The sequence below is a fragment of the Carcharhinus amblyrhynchos genome, chromosome 30 (assembly GCF_965287045.1).
Source record: "Carcharhinus amblyrhynchos chromosome 30, sCarAmb.v2.hapA, whole genome shotgun sequence".
Lineage (NCBI taxonomy): Eukaryota > Metazoa > Chordata > Chondrichthyes > Carcharhiniformes > Carcharhinidae > Carcharhinus > Carcharhinus amblyrhynchos.
Genome location: NC_137353.1, coordinates 156931 through 177617, shown reverse-complemented (window position 1 = coordinate 177617; position 20687 = coordinate 156931). Strand labels below are relative to the sequence as shown.

Below are 20687 nucleotides of genomic sequence, written 5' to 3'. Positions count from 1 at the left end.
GGACGTGTGCACCCAGATCCCTCTGCCTGTCAGTACTCCTAAGAGTTCTACCATTTACTGTATAATTCCTACGTGCATTGGATATCTGAAGCCTCCCACTTTTCCGGATTAAGCTTCATCTGCCATTTCTCCGCCCAAGTCTCCAACTGGTTTGTACCTTGCTGTATCCTCGGACAATCCTCTTCACTATCTGCAACTCCACTAATTTTGTCATCTGCAAACTTGCAAATCAGATCAGCTTCGTTTTCCTCCAAATCATTTATACGTACTGCAAACAGCAAAGGTCTCAGAACTGATCCCTGTGGAGCACTGCTAGTCGCAGCCTTCCATTCAGATAAACTGTACTGCTACCCTATGTCGTCTTTGTCCAAGCCAGTTCTGTGTCAATCTTACCGACTCTCCTCTCAGCCTATCGAATCTGCTCTGCCATTCAACCGTGACTAATATTTTTCTCATCTCCATTCTCCTGCCTTTTCCCCGTAACCCCAGATTCCCTTATTAATCAAGAAGCTATCTCTTTCTGTCTTAAATATACTCAATGACCTGGCCTCCACAACCTTCTGTGGCAAAGAGTTTCACAGATTCACCGCTCTGGCTGAAGAAATTCTTCGTCATCTTTGTTTTAAAAGATCGTCCCTTTAGCCTGATGTTGTGCCCTCTGTTCTAGGTTTTCGAACTAGTGGAAACATCCTCTTCACGTCGCTCTAAACAGGTCACGCGGTATCCTGTAAGTTTCAGTAAGATCCCCCTCCCTCGTCCTTCTAAACGCCCCAACGAATACAAGCCCAGAGTCCTCAACCGTTCATCATTTGACAAGCTCTTCATTCCAGGGATCATTCTCGTGAACCTCCTCTGGACCCTTTCCAAGGCCAGCACATCCTTCCTTAGATACGGGGCCCAAAACTGCTCACAATACTTCAAATTGGGTTTGAGCAGAGCTTTATATAACCTCAGAAGTACATCCCTGCTCTTGTATTCTAGCCCTCTCAACATGAATGCTGACATTACATTTGCTTTCCTAACTGATGACTTAACTGGCACGTTAACCTTGAGAATCTTGAACAAGAAGTCCCAAGTCCCTTTGTGCTTCTGATTTCCTACACGTTTTCCCATTTAGAAAATAGTGTGTGCCTCCATTCCTCCTTCCAAAGTGCATAACTTCACACTTTTCCACATTGTATTTTATCTGCCACTTCTTTGCCCACTCTCCTAACCTGACCGAGTACTTTTGCAGCCGCAATATTCCTCAATACTACCTGTCCCTCTACATATCTTTGTACCATCTGCAAACTTGGCAACCGTGCCCTCATTTCCTCCTTCTAAATCGTTAATGTATATTGTGAAAAATTGTGGCCACAGGACTGACCCCTAAGGCACATCACTAGTAACTGGCTATGTATATAATATCCTCTGCCTTTCCTTCATCTATCATCTTTGTCACTTCCTTGAAAAACTTGATCAAGTTAGTGGGGCATGACCTCCCCTTAGTGTCCAAAGATGTGTAGGTTAGAGGTAATTACCATGGTAAGTGTGTGGGATTATAGGGATAGGGTGGCAGATGGGTCTGGGTAAGGTGTTCTGTCAGAGAGTCAGTATAGATTTGCAGGGCTGCCAGTGGGCTCAATGGCCTCCTGTAGGGATTCTATAATCTAAACACAAGTTATCAATATTCACACAATTCTTATTGTTTGTTTAATTTAAGTTTTTTTAGCCACAGAAGTCACATTCTAAAATCTTTAAATATGACAAAGCGAGTAGTGAAGAACAAAAAAAGTAGTGCACAGGCACAGACCCTTTGGCTCCCTAAGTATGACAATCATGATGCCCTCACCAAACTTAAAACAAAACTTCTGTCCTTACTCGGTCAGTGTCCCTCTGTTCCCTCCCTATTCATGTACCCATCCAAATGTCTCTTAAATGTGGCTAATGTACTTGCTTCCACCACCTCCTGTGCTAGCGTGTTTCAGGCAATCACCACGTTTTGCGTGAAACATTTGCCTTGCACATCTTTTTTAAACTCCACCACCACCCCCCTAAATCTGGGCCCCTCTTCCACCCTGGGGAAAAGCCTCTGACCATCCACCCTGTCTACGCTTTTCATAATTTTGTAGACCTTTATCAGAACTCCACTCAGCCTCTGTCTTTCCACTGAAAACAATCCTAGTTTATTCAACCTCTCTTTGTAGTCAACACCCTCAAGACCAGGCAACATCCTGCTGAACCTTGTTTGTACTCTCTCCAAAGGTTCCTCGTCCTTCTGGTAGTATGGTGACCAGAACTGCACGCTATACTCCAGATGTGGCATAACCAGGGTTTTATATAGGTGCAACGTGGTTTCCCAACTCCTGTTCTCAATGCCCTGGCCAGTGAAGGCAAGCGTCGCATATGTTGCCTTAATCACCTTGGCCACCTGTGTTTTCGCTTTTGGGGAAGTATAGATCTGCGCATCCAGATTCCTCTATGTTAGTATTTCTAAGCGTTCTGCCTTTTACAGTATAATTCACACCTCAATTTAATCTTTCAACATGCATCGCCTTGCATTTGCCCATATTAAACTCCATCTGCCATTTGCGTGCTCAAGTCTCCAATCTATCTATATCCTGTTGTATCCTCTGACAATCTCTGGCACGATCAGCAACTCCAATCTCTGTGCCACAAACTTACTAATCAGACTTAATCAGCACTCATCTGATGGAGTGACGCTCCTAAACTCGTGATTCCAAATAAACCTGTTGGACTTTCACCTGTTGGACTTTAACCTGGTGTTGTGAGACTTCTTACAGTCATTGATGTCATGGGGAAAGAGGGTGGGTGGAGGCCTGACTAAGATTGGAACAAGAGATGTTCCACATACTCCACCAAAGAACGTATATAACTGGGGCCCATGCAGGTACCCACAGTTAAACTTTTTATTTGCAGTAAGTGAGATGAATTAAAGGAGATATTATTCAGTGAGAGAACTTCACTAAATGGAGGAGAGTGACGGACACCGATTGTAACAGCCTTTGCTTGAGGAAGAAATGGAGAGCCTTGTGACCCTCCTATGGGATGGAGGTATAGAGGCTCTGGTCTTTCCATAGTGAAGAGGAGGCAATTAAGGTTGGCAAACTTGGAATTGTCAATGTGATGTTGGGCGTAGGAGGAATGGTTTGATCAAGCAGGTGCAGCACGGATTCGTGAAGAGGAAGTCGTGTTTAACAAATTTATTGGATTTCTATGAGGATGTGACTAGTGTGGTAGACAGAGGGTTCGGTTCGGTGGATGTGGTGTTTTTAGATTTCCAGGAGGCGTTCGATAAGGAGCCTCACAAAAGGTTGCTGCAGAAGGTTAGGGTGCAAGGAGTTGGGGGTAAGGTGTTAGTGTGGATTGAGGATTGGTTATCTAACAGGAAGCAGAGAGTTGGAATAAATGGGTGCTTTTCTGGTTGGCAGTTGGTGACTAGTGGAGTGCCACAGGGATCGGTGCTGGGGCCTCAACTGTTTACATAGATGATTTGGAGGAGGGGGTTGAGTGTAGGGTAGCTAAATTTGCTGATGACACGAAGATGAGTGGAAAAGCAAATTGCGTGGAGGGTGCGGAAAGTCTGCAGAGAGATCTGGATAGGCTGAGTGAGTGGGCGAGGACCTGGCAGATGGAGTATAACGTTAGCAAATGTGAGGTTATCCACTTTGGTAGAAATAATAGTAGGAGGGATTATTATTTAAAGGGTGAAAAGCTGCAGCATGCTACGGTGCAGAGGGACCTGGGAGTCCTTGTGCACGAATCGCAAAAACCCAGTCTGCAGGTGCAGCAGGTGATCAAGAAGGCAAATGGTATGTTGGCCTTTATCACGAGGGGGATAGAATATAAAAGCAGGGAGGTTTTGCTGCAACTGTACAAGGCACTGGTGAGGCTGCAGCTGGAGTACCGTGTGCAGTTTTGGTCCCCATATTTGCAAAAGGATATATTGGCCTTGGAGGGAGTACAGAGAAGGCTCACCAGGCTGATACCGGAGATGAGGGGGGTTAGCTTATGAAGAGAGATTGAATAGACTGGGTCTGTACTCGTTAGAGTTTAGAAGGCTGAGGGGGGGATCTTATTGAGACTTACAAGATAATGAAGGGGCTAGATAGGGTAGAGTTGGAGAGATTCTTCCCGCTTAGAAAGGATAGCAGGACTATCCTTTAGGTGAATCTCTGGTGAGGGTGGTGAATCTCTGGAATTCTCTGCCCATTAAAGTGGTGGAGGCCACCTCGTTGAATATATTTAAGTCACAGGTAGATAGATTTCTGATAGACAGGGGAATTTAGGATTATGGGGAGAAAGCGGGAAAGTGGAACTGATTCACTTCAGATCACCTATGATCTTATTGAATGGCGGGGTGAGCTCGAAGGGCTAGATGGCCTATACCTGCTCCTATTTCTTATGTTCTTATAAATGTAGGTTGTAAGAGACTGGACAAAGGAAATGAGAATAGAATTCAGATAGGAACAAATGAGTCTGCCAGGGCAGTCCTGGTTGTGAATTTTGGGAACCAGAAACAATGGCTTGTTCAGTGGTGGGGTCGTGGTCCAGGGGGAAGTAGGACAAAGTGTTTGAGAATTGACACTCTCCAGACAACAGAACCACCTTTCTTCTCAGGCTTGATAACTAAGTCAAGTTGAAGTTAAGAAGCAGAGTGCACCAAGCTCAGAAGGAGACAGGTTGGAATGGGTAAGAGGAGAGAGTGGCTGTATACAAAGAACAACCCAGCACGGGAAACAGGCCCTTTGGCCCAACAAGCCCGCGCCGCCGCATCACCCTACACCTATTCTACCCTGCATATCTACAAATAGAACCCCTGACTTAGCCAGATTCAGGGGAGAATAGTGTCAATCTGGTAAAACCAATCAGCCTAAGAGCACATCTTTGGGGTGTGGGAGGAAACCGGAGCGCCCGGAGGAAACCCACGCAACCACAGGGAGAATGCACAAACTCCCACAGACACAGGCCCAAATCCATGTATCTGCACAGCTAGCAGTGCTAGTCACCGAGCTGTTGCAGCGCCCGTCTACCGGTCCAGGATCAAGCGCACACACCGACACGAAGTACTAGGCCACTCCCGGAACCTCCAGGAGCAGCCCACGCACAACCCACCGTGTGCATGCCCCTCGTTTGACAACGAGGTGGACCTCCACCTGCGGAGTGAAAAGACAAAAACGTTAAAAATCTATCAAAAATGTTACCTATGCTTTCTAACCTGTCAGTTTGTTTTTCTAAATTTTGATTTCTCCCTCCAGTGTTTAATAGGATTGTCTCAAACATTGTGAACAAGAGCATGTACAGTACATAAGTTATTTTAGGCAGTTTGGAAGTCTTTTTTATCTTATTAATTGTCTTTCAGCAGCAGTAAAGCAGGACCAACCAGAAAAACTGGACAAAACTGATAAATCTGATAAAAGTGCTAAACCTGACAAAGGTGGCGATAATCAGGAAGTCAAACAAGATGATGATGATAAAGGTAAAGTTTAACTTAAATTTTAAAGCAAATTCCTGTGCAGAGGTTTATTTTGTGAACTTGGTGTTAGTTGAGCAGCACTCAACTCAGCATTTCTGACAGAAACACTCACTTTGATCTCTTTGCCTGTGAGAGGTTTTGTGTAATAATTAGTACCTGAGCCACACAACATGCTTTTGCTTTACTGCCAACTCTGCTGGTTCCATTAAGGCTTTTTCCCCTTCAAATTTCCTCCTCTAGGAAGGAAATGGGGGTGAATTTTCTTGCTGTTTTTGGTATTAAGTTGCAAAGGCAACTAAGGAGGCTCAAAACTGGAAAATCCCACCCAACTCAGTGGACCTTTGCATGGTTCGTCCCCAGCCCGCTACGATTCCCTCGGTGGGTAAGACAGGTAAGCTTCCCTTGGTGGGTAAGACAGGTAAGCTCCCCCCCGATGTGTTAATCAAATAACTAGGCAAAAGGAGCGTGATGTGGGAAATGTGATATACTAATTTTAGCAGGAAGAATCAAAAACAAGTATGTCATCTAAATATGAGAGAGATTGCAGAGCTCTGAGGGCAGAGGAATCTGAGTGTCCTAGTGTTTGAATCACCAAAGTTTAGTATGCAGATACAGTAAGTAATTTGGAAAACTAATAGAATGTTCTTATCTACTGTGAAGGGAATTGATTACAAAAGTAAGGAGTTTATGTTTCAGTTATGCAGGGCACTTGTGAGACTACATCTAGAGTGTTATATACAGTATTTGTCTCCTTATTTAAGGAAAGATGTTACTTCCTGCAGTGAAGTTACTATGAAAATTCCATAGCCTTCACACTCTGGTACCTGTTCTGGTACACTGAGGGAGAATTTAGCATGTCTAATGCATTTAACCAGCACATCTTTTGGACTGTGGGAGGAAACTGGAGCATCCGGAGGAAACCCACGTAGACATGGGGAGAATGTGCAGAGTTCACACACACACACAGTGACCCAAGCTGGAAGTCAAACCCAGGTTCCTGGCACTGTGAGGCAGCACCGTGCTGCCCCATATAGTTTGAAAAGTGCTCTGCAGAAAGTGAGACACTTATTGTAGAGAACAAGCAATTGGAGGAAAACACACAATCGACTTTTACGTGTGAAAAAGGATTTGCTGAAAGAAAAGAGAACTGATGAGAACAGTTGAGAATCAATTAGGGAAAGTGGTACATTTGACTGAGGGTTTGAACAAACTTGAAAAAGCAAACTCTAAAAGGTTGTTCTTCAATTAAAACTTTGTGAACTTCAAGCATCCAAAGTATTGAAGTGTTGTGGAAAATGCCTTGAACAAGAAATGAAGTTCTGGTAAATCAGAATAATCAATTTGAATGCAGAATTAAAAATTAAAGCAAATGAACTTATAGAACTTTGTTGTGAGAAGAAAGAGATTTGTGAACTTCAAAGCAAAATGGAAGAAATGAAGATGATGGGTATGGACTGTCGCAATTCAAAAGTTGTTTCTGTGAATAAAAACTCATTGTGGCATATTGTGATACAGTTGAGCAAATAACTGCCCCAAGTAGTAATACTGATGTATCAAAGTCAGTAATCGGCAATAAAAAAAAACTGTAGTAACTGCAGAATTGGAGATTACAACCAGAAGCACTGAAATTACAAAGTGACCAGAAACTCTGATTTAAAAATGCTTGTCAGTGATACTATACAAGATGTAGTAGTTGGAAGAAAGGCAAGTGAACGGTTTTCTGAAAAACATTTAAATGTGACTGAGAGTTCAGAAATTGTGCAAAAAAACTGAAGGGATAGAACAAAGTATGAAACTTCAGAGAGGGGAAATGATTGACATGGCTCAAACAGAACTGAAAACAACCAGTCTGAAGTGGGACTGGGAGAAACAACAAGATCACAAGCAGTTCAAAGAACAAACAAAGCAAGAGTGTGATTCTATTTTGAATGAACATAAAAAGCATTTCCACATTGTTGAAACAGCTAAAACAGATTTTGACGAAAAAAAAGAGATGAAACATAGAAAATAGGAGCAGAAGGAGGCCCAATGAACAAAGAACAGTACAGCACAGGAATAGGCCCTTCAGCCGCCCAACTCTGTGCTGACACAATCCTCTCTAAACTAATATTTTCTTGCCTCTATTGGTCCATATCCTTCTCTTCCTTGTCCATTCATATCTATCCAGATGCCTCTTGAATGTTATAGAATTTGCTTCCATGACCTCTGGCAGCACTTTCCAGGCATTCACCACCCTCTGTATGAAAAAACCTGCCCCTTGCCTGTCTTTTAAACTTTCCCTCTCTCACTCTTAATTACTCAGGGGTATAGATTCACCATAGGAAGAAGACCCTGACTATCCACTCTATCCAAGCCTGTCATAATCTTGTAAACCTCTATCAGGTCCCCCCTCATCCACCGACAATCCAGTGAAAACCATCCAAGTTTGTTCAACCTTTCTTCATAATCAGTATCCACCAAACTAAACAACATCCTGCTAAATCTCTTCTGTACCCTTTCCAATGTATTAACATCCTTCTTGGTAGTGTGGCAACCAGAATTGTACACAGTACTCCAAATGAGGCCTAACCAAAGTCTTACACAGCTGTAATGTGATTTTTCATTTGGCCCTTTAAGCCTCCTCTGCCATTTATTATGATCATGACTGATCATCCAACTCAATAGCTTGATCCCACCTTCGCCCATATCCTTTAATTCCCTTTGCCCTTTTTAACTGCCTCTTGAAAACGGACAAGGATTTGACCTCGACTACTTCTCTGGGTAAAGAGATCGCTCCTCTTTTCTATCTTAAATGGTCTACCCTGGAACCTCCTACTATGAGCTCTGGTTCTGGACACACCACCATTGAAAACATTCTTCTTGCATTTCCTAGACAATTTCTTTCAAAGGGGGAGGTGTTAAGAAAATAGAGGTAGTTTGTGTGATTTTATATTTGTATTGGTCCAAAGATGTGCAGGTTAGGTTAATTGGCCATGCTAAATTGCCCCTTAGCGCAGGGGGATTAGCAGCATAAATACATTGGGTTACGGGGACAGGGCTTGAGTGGGATTGTTGCAGGCTCGATGGGCCGAATGCTGTAGGGATTCTATAGTAAACATTGTGAAATTAATTTAATGTTTCTGTGCCTGGAAGGGTAAACCCTATAGTTAGATTTGGGCTGGACAAAGGTGGGTGGGTGTGTGTGTGTGTGTGTGTGTGTGTGTGTGTGTGTATGGGGTGGGGGGGGGTGTTGTTGGTTAAGTTCCAACTGTTTCCATTATGCTCAGAGAGGGCTACAACATGAATAATAAATAAACCAGCAGAAGCTGCTTAGCAACTGGGGCCCTGTAAAGTTGAGAAGCTTTTATCTTTTAGTTTAGCTAACTTGATTGCAGTTGGAAACGAGTAGTTAGAGAGAATGGAGCTCTCAACTCTGCTAGAAGCAGTTGGTGTTAAAAGGGTGAAAAGAGAACATTTCTCTCAGCCTTGCTAAAAGAAAAACATGCTATGGAGAAATGGTTAAGGGAACGTGCTGAACAACTAAAGACTATCCGGTTAAAGAAGAGAAGAAATGAAGAGAAGTTTCGGAGAAGTCCAGAGTTATTGGAACAGAGTGAACTGGGAACCAGAATAGATCACTGTTCAGTAAAGTTATAGAGAATTGAAAAGGCATTGATTGGATTGTGAGAGACCAGACAGATTTCCGTAGTGGTGCTAAGCTTTGTGAGAAATTACTACAACTTGGGAGGTCTTATTTGAAATAATTTTGGAAATCGGTGGCTGGGTCTTGGAATTGTGTAAAAACCTTGAAGACAATGGAAACCCGAAGGAAAAGGTATAAAACCTAAAAGCAAAGGCTTGATGGAAGGCATTATTTAAAAGAAGATTCAGTAGTGTGACTTTCAAAAGTAAAATTTGAAATCACTTGTGTGGAAGCCGGAGTTCATTGAGACAAGTTGGTTCACGGTACAAGAACCGCCTGGGAGATTCTGAGGCAAAATCCTCAAACATTAACTTGGGTTCAGAGTGGAGAGTGCATTTAACCACAGTCATCTAGTGTGCTTAAAATAGGCTTCATGTCAACAGGGTTAAGAGGTACTTTATAATTCATGGCTACTAAATGAAAAGTTTCCATGTTCCTTAACCATCTTATTAACTTCCCTGGTTCCTTGGGGGATCAGTGGACATCCACTCCAAGGTCTTTCAACTCCTCAACACCATCGGTATCCTCCCGTTTATTGTTTAATCCCTTGCATTTATCACTTTACTGTTCACCAGACTAGTCTGGGCGGCAGGGACTCAGGTTTGATTCCCAGCTTGGGTGACTCTCCGGAGTTTGCACATTGTCCCTGTGTCTGTGTGGGTTTTCTCCGCGTGCTCTGGTTTCCTCACACAGTCTGAAAGACATGTCGGTTAGGTGCGTTGACCCAAACAAATGTCGGAGTGTGGCAACTAGGGGATTTTCACAATAGCTTCATTGCAGTGTTGATGTAAGCCTACCTGTGACTGGTAAATAAACTTGAAACTTAATCCACTGATACCTTACTTGAGACTGCAACAATCCACCTTACTATCTACCACACAGTTGATTTTTGGGTCAGCTGCAAATGCAATCATTCCCTTTACATTTAGAAACATAGAAGCTAAGAGCAGGAGTAGGCCATTTGGCCCATTGAGCCTGCTCCGCCATTCATCTTGATCATGGCACATTTTGAATTCAATATTCTGATTTCCCCCCTTCCTCATATGTCCCTTGATCTCTTTGGTTCCAAGAGCTATATCTAATTTCTTCTTGAAATCAGACAACGTTTTGGCCTCAACTACATTCGATGGTAGTGAATTCTACACATTCGTCCACCCTTCTCCATTTCTCCTCACCTCAGTTTGAAGATAAGTTTTTAGAACTATGTTCTAGACTCCCTCACTATAGTCATAGAGGTTTACAGCACGGAAATGGGCCCTTCGACACACCTTTCCAAGCGGACTTTTTTAAACCCCTAAGCTAATCCCAGTTGCCCACATTTGGTCCATATCCCTCTACACCCATCTTATCCATGAAACTATCTATTTCTTTTTTAAAAGACAACTTTGTACCCACCTCTACTACTACCTCTGGCAGCGTGTTCCAGGCACTCACCACCCTCTGTGTGAAAAAATTGCCCTCCGGACACTTTAGTATCTCTCCCCTCTCACGTTAAACCTATGCCCTCTAGTTTTAGATTCCCCGACTTTTGGGAAAAGACATTGACTATCTGGCTGATCTATGCCCTTCATTATTTTATAAACTTCTATAAGGTCACCCTTCAGCCTCCTATGCTCCAGAGAAAGAAGTCCCAATCTATCCAGCCTCTCTTTATAAGCCAAACCATCAAGTCACAGTAGCATCCTAGTAAATCTTTTCTGCACTCTTTCTAGTTTAATAATATCTTTCTATAATAAGGTGATCAGAACTGCATACAGTATTCCAAGTGTGGCCTTACCAATGTCTTGAACAACTTTTTTGAACAAGACATCTCAACTCCTGTATTCCGTGTTCTGACCGATGAAACTAAGTGTGCTGAGTGCTGTCTTCACCACTCTGGGAACATTCTTTCTGAATCTACCTGTCTAACTCTGTTAGAATTTTATAAGTTTCTGTGAGATGGCCTCTCACTCTTCTAAACTCCAGTGAATATAATCCAATCGATTTAGTCTCTCCTCATATGACAGATCTGCCATCCCAGGAATCAGCCTGATAAACCTTTGCTATTTTCCCTCTGTAGCAAGGACACCTTTCCTCAGATAAGGACACCAAAACTGCGCACAATACTCCAGATAAGGTCTCAACAACACCTCTACAATTGAAGCAAAACAACCCTTTGTGTATACGCAAATCCTCTCGCTATGAAGGCCAACGTGCCATTTGCCACCTTTACTGCCTGCTGTCCCTGCGTGGTTACCTTCAGTGACTGATGCGTGAGGACAATAAGATGTCATCGAGTATCCACCTCTCCCGATTTACACCCATTCAAGTAATAATCTGTCTTCCTATTATTGCTATCAAAGCGGATAACCTCACATTTATCCACATTATATTGTGCCTGCTATGTGGATGCCCAGACATTCGGCCTTTCCAAATCATGCTGAAGCATCTCTGCGTCCTCCTCGCAGCTCACCCTCCCACCCGACTTTGTATCATCTGCAAATTTGGTGATAATACATTCGGTTACCGCTTCCATTATATATAATCATTAATATATAATGTGAACAGTTGGGGTTATAACACAGATCCCTACGAAACCCCACTAGTTACTGACTGCCAATTAGAAAAAGACCCATTTATGCCCCTTCTTTGCTTCCTATCTGCTACCTTGCTTTCTGTCCATCTCACGGCATTACCTGCAATCCTATGTGTTTTAACTTTACACAGACTTTACATCCAAGTCATTAAGTTGGGTGTAATTGGAAAAAGTGGATACGCAACAAGACCTTGGTGTCCTCATGCATCAGTCGCTGAAAGTAAGCGTGCAGGTACAGTAGGCAGTGAGGAAGCCAAAAATGGTACATTGGCCTTCATAGTGAGAGGATTTGAGTATGGGAATAGGGATGTTTTACTGCAATTATATAGGGCATTGGTGAGACCACACCTGGAATATTGTGTGCAGTTTTGGTGCCTTTATTTGAGGAAGGATGCCCTTACTATAAAGTGAGAACAGCGAAGGTTTACCAAGCTGATGCCTGGAATAGCAGGTCTGTCATATGAGGAGAGATTAAGTCAGTTAGGATTATATTAATTGGAGTTTAGAAGAGTGAGGGGGGGATCTCATAGAAACTTAAAATTCTAACAGGGTCAGATAGGGTAGATTCAGAAAGAATTTTCCCAGTGGTGAGGGAGTCAGGAACTAGGGGTTATAGTTTGAGGATAAGGGGTAAATCTTTTAGAACTGAGGTGAGGAGAAATTTCTTCATCCAGAGGGTGGTGAATGTGTGGAATTCACTACCATAGAAAGTAGTTGAGGCCAAAGTGTCTGAACTCAAAAAGAAATTAGATGTAGCTCTTGGGGGTCAGGGGATATGGAGGGAAAGGGGGAATCAGAATATTGAATTCAATGATCAGCCATGAACAAGCTGAATTGTGGAGCAGGCTCGAAGTGCCGAATGGCCTACTGCTTCGAGTTTCCACAAGAGCATAAGTAGGAGCACAAGTAAACCATCTGGTCCCTCAAACCTGCTCCACCACTCAATATGATCACGGCTGTTCTTGTCATGGACTCAGCTCCATTTACCCGCCTGCTCACCATAACCCTTAATTTCTTTACTTTTCAAATATTTATCTATCCTTGCTTTAAACACATTCAATGAGGTAGCCTCAGCTGCTTCACTGGGCAGGAAATGCCACAGATTCACAACCCTTTGGGTGAAGAAATTCCTCCTCAACTCAATCCTAAATCTGCTCCCCCTTATTTCTGAGGCCATGTCCCCTAGTTCTGGTTTCACTTGCCAGTGGAAACAACCTTTCTGTTTCTAACATCTATTTCCTTCATAATCTTGTATGTTTCTATGAGATCTCCCCTCATTCTTCTGAATTCCAATGAGTATAGTCTGTCTATTCAGTCGCTCCTCATAAGCCAACCCTGTCAACTCCGGAATCAACCTAGTGAATCTCTACACCCCCTCCAGTGCTAAGAACATAAGAAATTGAAGCAGGAGTAGGCCATCTAGCCCTTCGAGCCTGCCCCGCCATTCAATAAGATCATGGCTGATCTGAAGTGGATCAGTTCCACTTTCCCGCTTTCTCCCCATAACCCTTAATTCCCTTGCCTACCAAAAACCTATCTACCCGTGTCTTAAATATATTTAGCGAGGTAGACTCTACCACATCAACGGGCAGAGAATTCCAGAGATTCACCACCCTTTGGGTGAAGAAGTTCCTCTTCAACTCTGTTCTAAACTGCGGCCCAACCCCCCACCCACCCACCCACCCCATCTTGAGGCTGTGCCCTCTAGTCCTGCTGTCCTTTCTGAGCAGGAAGAATCTCTCTACCTCTACGCTATCCATCCCCTTCATTATCTTATTCGTCTCTATAAGATCCCCCCCTCATCCTTCTAAATTCCAACGAGTACAAACCCAGTCTATTCAGCCCCTCTTCATAGTTCAACCCCCTCATCTCCGGTGTCAGCCTAGTGAACCTCCTCTACACTCCCTCCAAGGCCAAAATATCCTTGCGCAAGTGCAGCGACCAAAACTGCACACAGTACTCCAGCTGCAGCCTCACCAGTGCCCTGTACAGTTGCAGCAAGACCTTCCTGCTTTTATATTCAATCCCCCTCGCTATAAAGGCCAGCATTCCATTTGCCTTCCTGATCACCTGCTGCACCTGCAGGCTGGGTTTTTGCGACTCATGCACAAGGACCCCCAGGTCCCTCTGCACCACAGCATGCTGCAGCTTTTCGCCCTTTAAATAGTAGTCCCTCCTACTATTATTCCTACCAAAGTGGATAACCTCACACTTGCTAACATTGTACTCCATCTGCCAGGTCCTTGCCCACTCATAAGAACATAAGAAATAGGAGCAGGAGTAGGCCATCTAGCCCTTCGAGCCTGCCCCGCCATTCAATAAGATCATGGCTGATCTGTTGTGGCTCAGTTCCACTTTCCCGCCCTCTCCCCATAACCCTTAATCCCCTCTCTTATCAAGAACCCATCAACCCGCTTCTTAAAAATATTTAGCGAGGCAGCCTCCACCACTTCAACGGGCAGAGAATTCCAGAGATTCACCACCCTTTGAGTGAAGAAGTTCCTCCTCAACTCCGTTCTAAACCGCCTCCCCTTTATCTTGAGGCTGTGCCCCCTAGTCCTACTGTCTTTTTTGAGCGGGAAGAGTCTCTCCACCTCTATCCTATCCATCCCATTCATCATCTTATACGTCTCAATGAGATCTCCCCTCATTCTTCTAAACTCTAACGAGTACAAGCCTAGTTTATTCAGCCTCTCCTCATAGCTCAGTCCCCTCAACTCCGGTATCAGCCTAGTAAACCTCCTCTGCACTCCCCCCAGGGCCAAAATATCCTTGCGCAGGTGCGGCGCCCAAAACTGCACACAGTACTCCAGCTGCGGCCTCACCAATGCCCTATACAGCTGCAGCAAGACCTCCCTACTTTTATATTCAATCCCCCTCGCTATGAAGGCCAGCATCCCATTTGCCTTCCTGACCACCTGCTGCACCTGCAAGCTGGGTTTTTGCGACTCATGCACAAGGACCCCGAGGTCCCTCTGCACCGTCGCCTGCTGCAGTTTTTCGCCACGTAAGTAATAGTCCTTCCTACCATTCTTCCTACCAAAGTGGACCACCTCACACTTGCCAACATTAAATTCCATTTGCCATTTCCTGGCCCATTCGCCCAGCCTATCTAGATCCTTCTGCAGACTCTCCACACCCTCCGCACAATTTACCTTTCCCCCAATCTTGGTGTCATCAGCAAATTTCGACACCCTGCACTCGGTTCCCTCCTCCAGATCATCTATATAAATGGTAAATAGCTGAGGCCCCAGCACCGACCCCTGGGGCACCCCACTAGTCACCAACCGCCAATCCGAATAGCACCCATTGACCCCCACTCTCTGCCTCCTATTTGACAACCAATCCTCTATCCACGCTAACACCCTACCCCCAACTCCATGTCCCCTGACCTTCTGCAATAACCTCTTGTGAGGTACCTTGTCAAACGCCTTCTGAAAATCCAGAAAGACCACATCCACCGGCTCTCCTCTATCCACTGCCCTAGACACATCCTCATAGAACTCCAGTAAATTTGTCAGACACGACTTCCCTTTAATGAAACCGTGTTGCGTCCGCCCTATCAAGCAATTCCCTTCAAGATGCCTCGCAATTTCCTCCTTAATGACGGATTCTAACATTTTACCTACCACAGACGTTAAACTAACCGGCCTATAATTCCCCGCCTTTTGCCTGGCACCCTTCTTAAACAACGGCGTAACATTAGCCGTTTTCCAATCTTCCGGCACTTCCCCGGAATCCAGCGACGTCTGGAAAATAACCACCAAGGCATCCACTATCACCTCCGCCATTTCTTTCAGAACCCTCGGATGCATTCCATCCGGTCCTGGGGACTTGTCCACAATCAGCCCCTCCAGTCTGTCGAGCACCACCTCTCTAGTAACAGTAATGTCATTAAGACCCTCCATTCCTACCACCTTTCCATCGCTAACACCCGGCAAATTATTCACGTCCTCCTCCGTGAAGACAGAAACAAAAAAGTTATTCAAGACCTTAGCCATATCCCCATCCCCTACCACTAGCTCCCCTTTCTCATCCTCTAAAGGACCAACGTTCACCCTAGCCAGCCTCTTCCTTTTTATATATTTATAAAAACTCTTGCTATCCTTTTTTATATTAAGTGCTAGCCCAGCCTCATAGCTTCTCCTACCCTCCTTTATCAACTTCTTTGTCAATCTTTGTTGACATTTAAACCTTTCCCAATCCTCTTCTCGCCCACTGCTCTTAGCTACTCTAAATTCCTCCGCTTTTAATTTAACACTTTCCTTCACCTCCTTCGTTATCCACGGCTTATTACCTCTCTTCCTACTGTCCTTTTTAACCATCGGAATAAATTTCTGCTGAGCACCAAGAAAGATCTCCTTAAAGATCCTCCACTGCTCCTCAGCAGACCTACCTTCCAACGCACTCCCCCAGTCCACATTCGCCAATTCTTCTCTCATCCTACCATACTCCCCTCTATTCAAACAAAGGACGCGTGTCCGGGAACCCACTTTCTCCTCCTCCATCTGCACCAGAAACTCCACCATACAATGATCACTCTCTCCAAGAGGATCCTTCACCGCAAGGTCCCTAATTCTACCCGCCTCATTACATAGCACCAGATCCAAGATAGATCACTCAGCCTATCCAGATCCCTCTGCAGACTTTCCACACCCTCCGCACAATTTGCTTTTCCACTTATCTTTGTGTCATCAGCAAACTTCGGCACCCTACACTCAGCCCCCTCCTCCAAATCATCTATATAAATGGTAAATAGCTGAGGCCCCAGCACTGATCCCTGGGGCACTCCACTAGTCACCAACCGCGAATCCGAATAGCACCCATTGATACCAACTCTCTGCCTCCTATTAGACAGCCAATCCTCTATCCATGCTAACACCTTACAGAAGTTCTGCTCGCAGAACTAGAGGGCTGGTTCTCAAAATAAGGGTTGTGTGTCGGGGGGGGGGGGGGTGCAGTTTAGATCAGAGTTGAGAAGGAACTTCTTCACTCAAGGGGTGGTGAGTCTCTGGAATTCTCTGCCTGTTGAAGTGGTGGAAGCTACCTTGCTGAATATATTTAAGTCACGGATAGATAGGTTTCTGATAGACAAGGGAATTAAGGGTTATGGGGAGAAAGCGGGAAAGTGGAACTGATCCGCTTCAGATCAGCCATGATCTTGTTGAATGGCGGGGCGGGCTCAAAGGGCTGGATGGCCTACTCCTGCTCCTATTCCTTATGTTCTTATATCCTTTCTCCGGTAAGGAAAACAAAACTGTACAGAGCTCCAGGTATGGCCTCTCCAACATCTTATACTGCTGCAACATAACCTCCCTGTGTTCAACTCCATCCCTCTGGCAATGAAGGGCAAAATTCCATTTGCCTTCTTAATTACCTGCTGCACCTGCAAACCAACTTGTTGTGATTCATGCACAAGGACAATCCAGATCCCTCTGCACAGCAGCATGCTGCAATTTTTTACTATTTAAATAATCCGTTTTGCTGTTATTCCTGCCAAAATGGATGACCTCACATTTACCAACTTTGTACTCCATCTGCCAGATCCTCACCCACTCATTCAGACTATCTATACCCCTTTGCAGACTTTCAGCATCCTCTGCACACTTTGCTCTGCCACTCATCTTAGTGTCACCTGTGAATTTTGACACACTACACTTGGCCCCCAACTCCAAATCATCAATGTAAATTGTAAGCAATTACATCCCAACACTGATCCTTGAGGCATACCACTAATCACTGATCAACCAGAAAAACCTCCACTTATCCCTACTCTTTGCTTTCATTTAGTGAACCAATTTTCTATCCATGCTAATGCATTACCTGTAACACCCTGCACCTTTATCTTATGCAGCAGTCTTTGGTGCGGCACCTTGTCAAATGCCTTCTGGAAATCCAGATACAACACTTCCACAGGTCCCCCATTGTCCACCGTGCATGTAATGTTCTCAAAGACTTCCACCAAATTAGTCAAACGTGACGTGCCCTTCATGAACCCATGCTGTGTCTTCCCAATGGGACGATTTAAATCCAGATATCTCACTATTTCTTCCTTGATGATAGAAGCATTTTCCCTCCAAAAGTTAAGCTAACCAGCCTATAATTACCGGCCTTTTGTCTACTGCCTTTTTTAAACAGTGGCGTCACGTTTGCTGTTTTCCAATCTGTGGGCGCTATCCCAGAGTCCAGTGAATTTCGGTAAATTACCACTAATGCATTTGTTATTTCCACTATCTATTTTAGTAGCCTGAGATGCATTCCATCAGGGCCAGGAGATTTTTCTATCTTTGGCTCCATTAGCTTGCACACCACTGCCTCTTTAGTGATAATAGTTTCTGGGTCTTCATTTGCCATTGCCACCTTGTCATCAATTTTTGGCATGTTATTTGTATCTTCCACTGTGGAGACCGCCACAAAATATCTGTTCAATGCCTCGGCCATTTCCTCATTTCCCATTATTAAATCCCCCTTCTTATTCTCTAAAGGAACAGTGTTTAATTTAGCCACTCTTTTTCATTTTATATATTTATAGAAACCTTTGCTGTCTGTTTTTATGTTCTGAGCTCACTTGCTGTCAATCCACCTTACTTTATAGCTTTTTTCCTGGCTTTCTGTTGACCTTTAAAGATTTCCCAATCCTCTGATTGTATCAGGCAGGAAATTCAAAAGTTAATTGGGGGAATCTGTGGGAAGACAAAGAGACGTATGGTACATAGGAAGCTTTCAAAAGTGTGTTAACTAGGGTACAGAGAAAGAGGCGCTGGAAGTCTTAAAGCGCATTAAGGTAGATGAATTCCCAGGACCTAATGAAGGTGCATTCCAGGACATTGTGGGAGACTAGGGAGGAAATTGAGGGGCCCCTAGCAGAGATATTTGAATCACCGACAGTCATGGGTGAGGTGCCTGAAGATTGGAGGGTGGCAAATGTTACGCTTTTGTTTAGAAAGGGGTCTAGGGAAAGGCCTGGGAACTGCAAGCCAGTGAGCCCCATATCTGTGGTGGGTAAGTTGTTGGAAGGTATTTTGAGAGACAGGATCTACAGGCATTTAGATCCACAAGGACTGATTAGGGACAGTCAGCATGGCTTTGTGAGTGGAAAATCATGTCTCACAAATTTGATTGAGTTTTTTGAAGGGTAACCAAGAAGGTGGTTGAGGGCAATGCAGTTGGCCTTTTGAGAAGTTTGTTGCATAAGGTTAAATCTCACAGGATACAGGGTGAGGCATCTAAATGGATACAAAAGTGGCTTGACGACAGAACGTGGAGATGCCGGCGTTGGACTGGGGCAAGGCAAACACAGTAAGAAGTCTTTCAACACCAGGTTGAAGTCCAGTAGGCTTATTTGGTAGCAAAAGCCACTAGCTTTTGGAGCGCTGCTCCTTCATCAGGTGAGTGGAAGTTCTGTTCACAAACAGGGCATATAAAGACACAAACTCAATTTATAAAATAATGGTTGGAATGCGAGTCTTTACAGATCAACCTATAACACACACTATGCTGAGAGACTTTGCCATCGCACCTCTCGCACACTCCTCAACCACCTCATTCACCATCTCTACAGCAAAAGCCGCATCCTGAAAACCAAGATAGAGTCCATATTCTCAACGTGCGCTCAGGACGCAGACCAGCTGCAAAACTCTGCCAAGCAGACGAGACAAAGGAACTACATTGTCTACTTGCACACCAAGAACAGGAAACTTGAGAAACTGGGGATCACCACCAGCAGCAACCAAGCCTCCCCCGGTACCACAGTAGAAAATAGTACCATTGCAGGGAAGTCCATTGTCAACTTGTTGGACTACACGGTTCAATCAGATGAAGTTCTCAGCCGAAGCCTTAATTTCTGCCCCACCACCAAAGTAGACCCTATCAATCTTGCAGCAGACACAGAGGAATTCATCAGGCGAATGAGGCTGCAGGAGTTCTTCCACAAGCCCCAAGAGGCCAGCAGTGAACACAACAATACAGCCAGTGAACCAGAACAGCCAACAGAGATCTGCAGTGCAGCAACCGAAGAGGAAAGAGTCGAATTGGACTCCTCCAGAAGGCTGCTGCTCTTGACTTGACGTATGTCCAAGACGTCAGGAGGTGCATCAACACCAGATTCATCAGCTGCAATCACAAAACAGCCCTGAACATCACCCAAGCACAATTTAATGCCACCCGTATGCTCAAGGCCAACCGCAACATTGTCATCAGATCAGACAAAGTAGGGGCCATCGTCATACTGAACAGAACGGATTGCTGCAAAGAAGTGTACCAACAACTGAACAACAAGGAACACTACAGACGGTTACTCGCAGATCCGACTAAAGAACACACCAGTCAACTCAACACTCTGATCAAGACCTTTGCTCTGGACCTTCAGAGCACTCTGTGCTCTCATCTCTTGTGCTCCTTGTGTTGGAGATCTCTACTGCCTCCTGAAGGTACACAGGGCAAACACACCTGGCCATCCCATCGTATCAGGCAATGGGACCCTGTGCGAGAACCTCTCCGGCTACATTGAGGGCATCCTGAAATCCATTGTCCGAAGAACCCCCAGCTTTTGTCGTGACACGATGGACTTCATACAGAAACTCAGCACAAAGGGAGCAGTTGAACCAGGAGCACTCCTCATCACAGTGCATGCCTCAGCACTCTACACCAACATCCCCCATGACAAAGGCATTGCTGCAACTGCCTCAGTACTCAGTGCCGACAATTGCCAATCTCCAGATGCAATTTTACAACTCATCTGCTTCATCCTTGACCACAATGTCTTCATCTTTAACAAACAGTTCTTCATCCAGACACACGGAACAGCCACGGGGACCAAATTGCACCTCAATATGCCAACATTTTCATGCACAGGTTCGAACAAGACCTCTTCACTGCACAGGACCGTCAGCTGATGCTATACGCTAGGTACATTGATGACATTTTCTTTCTTTGGACTCATGGTGAACATTCGA

At 44.6% G+C, this 20687-nt stretch overlaps 1 protein-coding gene across 2 annotated transcripts in view; it reads left to right on the top strand.

Moving 5' to 3' along the window:
* The window catches only part of ddx19a (DEAD-box helicase 19a), a 91934-nt gene that overhangs the window by 8793 nt on the left and 62454 nt on the right, over positions 1-20687 (top strand). The window contains exon 3 of one of the 2 annotated variants that reach the window (XM_080215032.1): positions 5366-5479. In XM_080215032.1, the coding sequence (XP_080071158.1) occupies positions 5366-5479 (114 nt within the window). Of the gene's footprint in view, positions 1-5362; positions 5480-20687 lie in introns of both variants that reach the window. The other variant, XM_080215031.1, reaches the window with a different exon arrangement.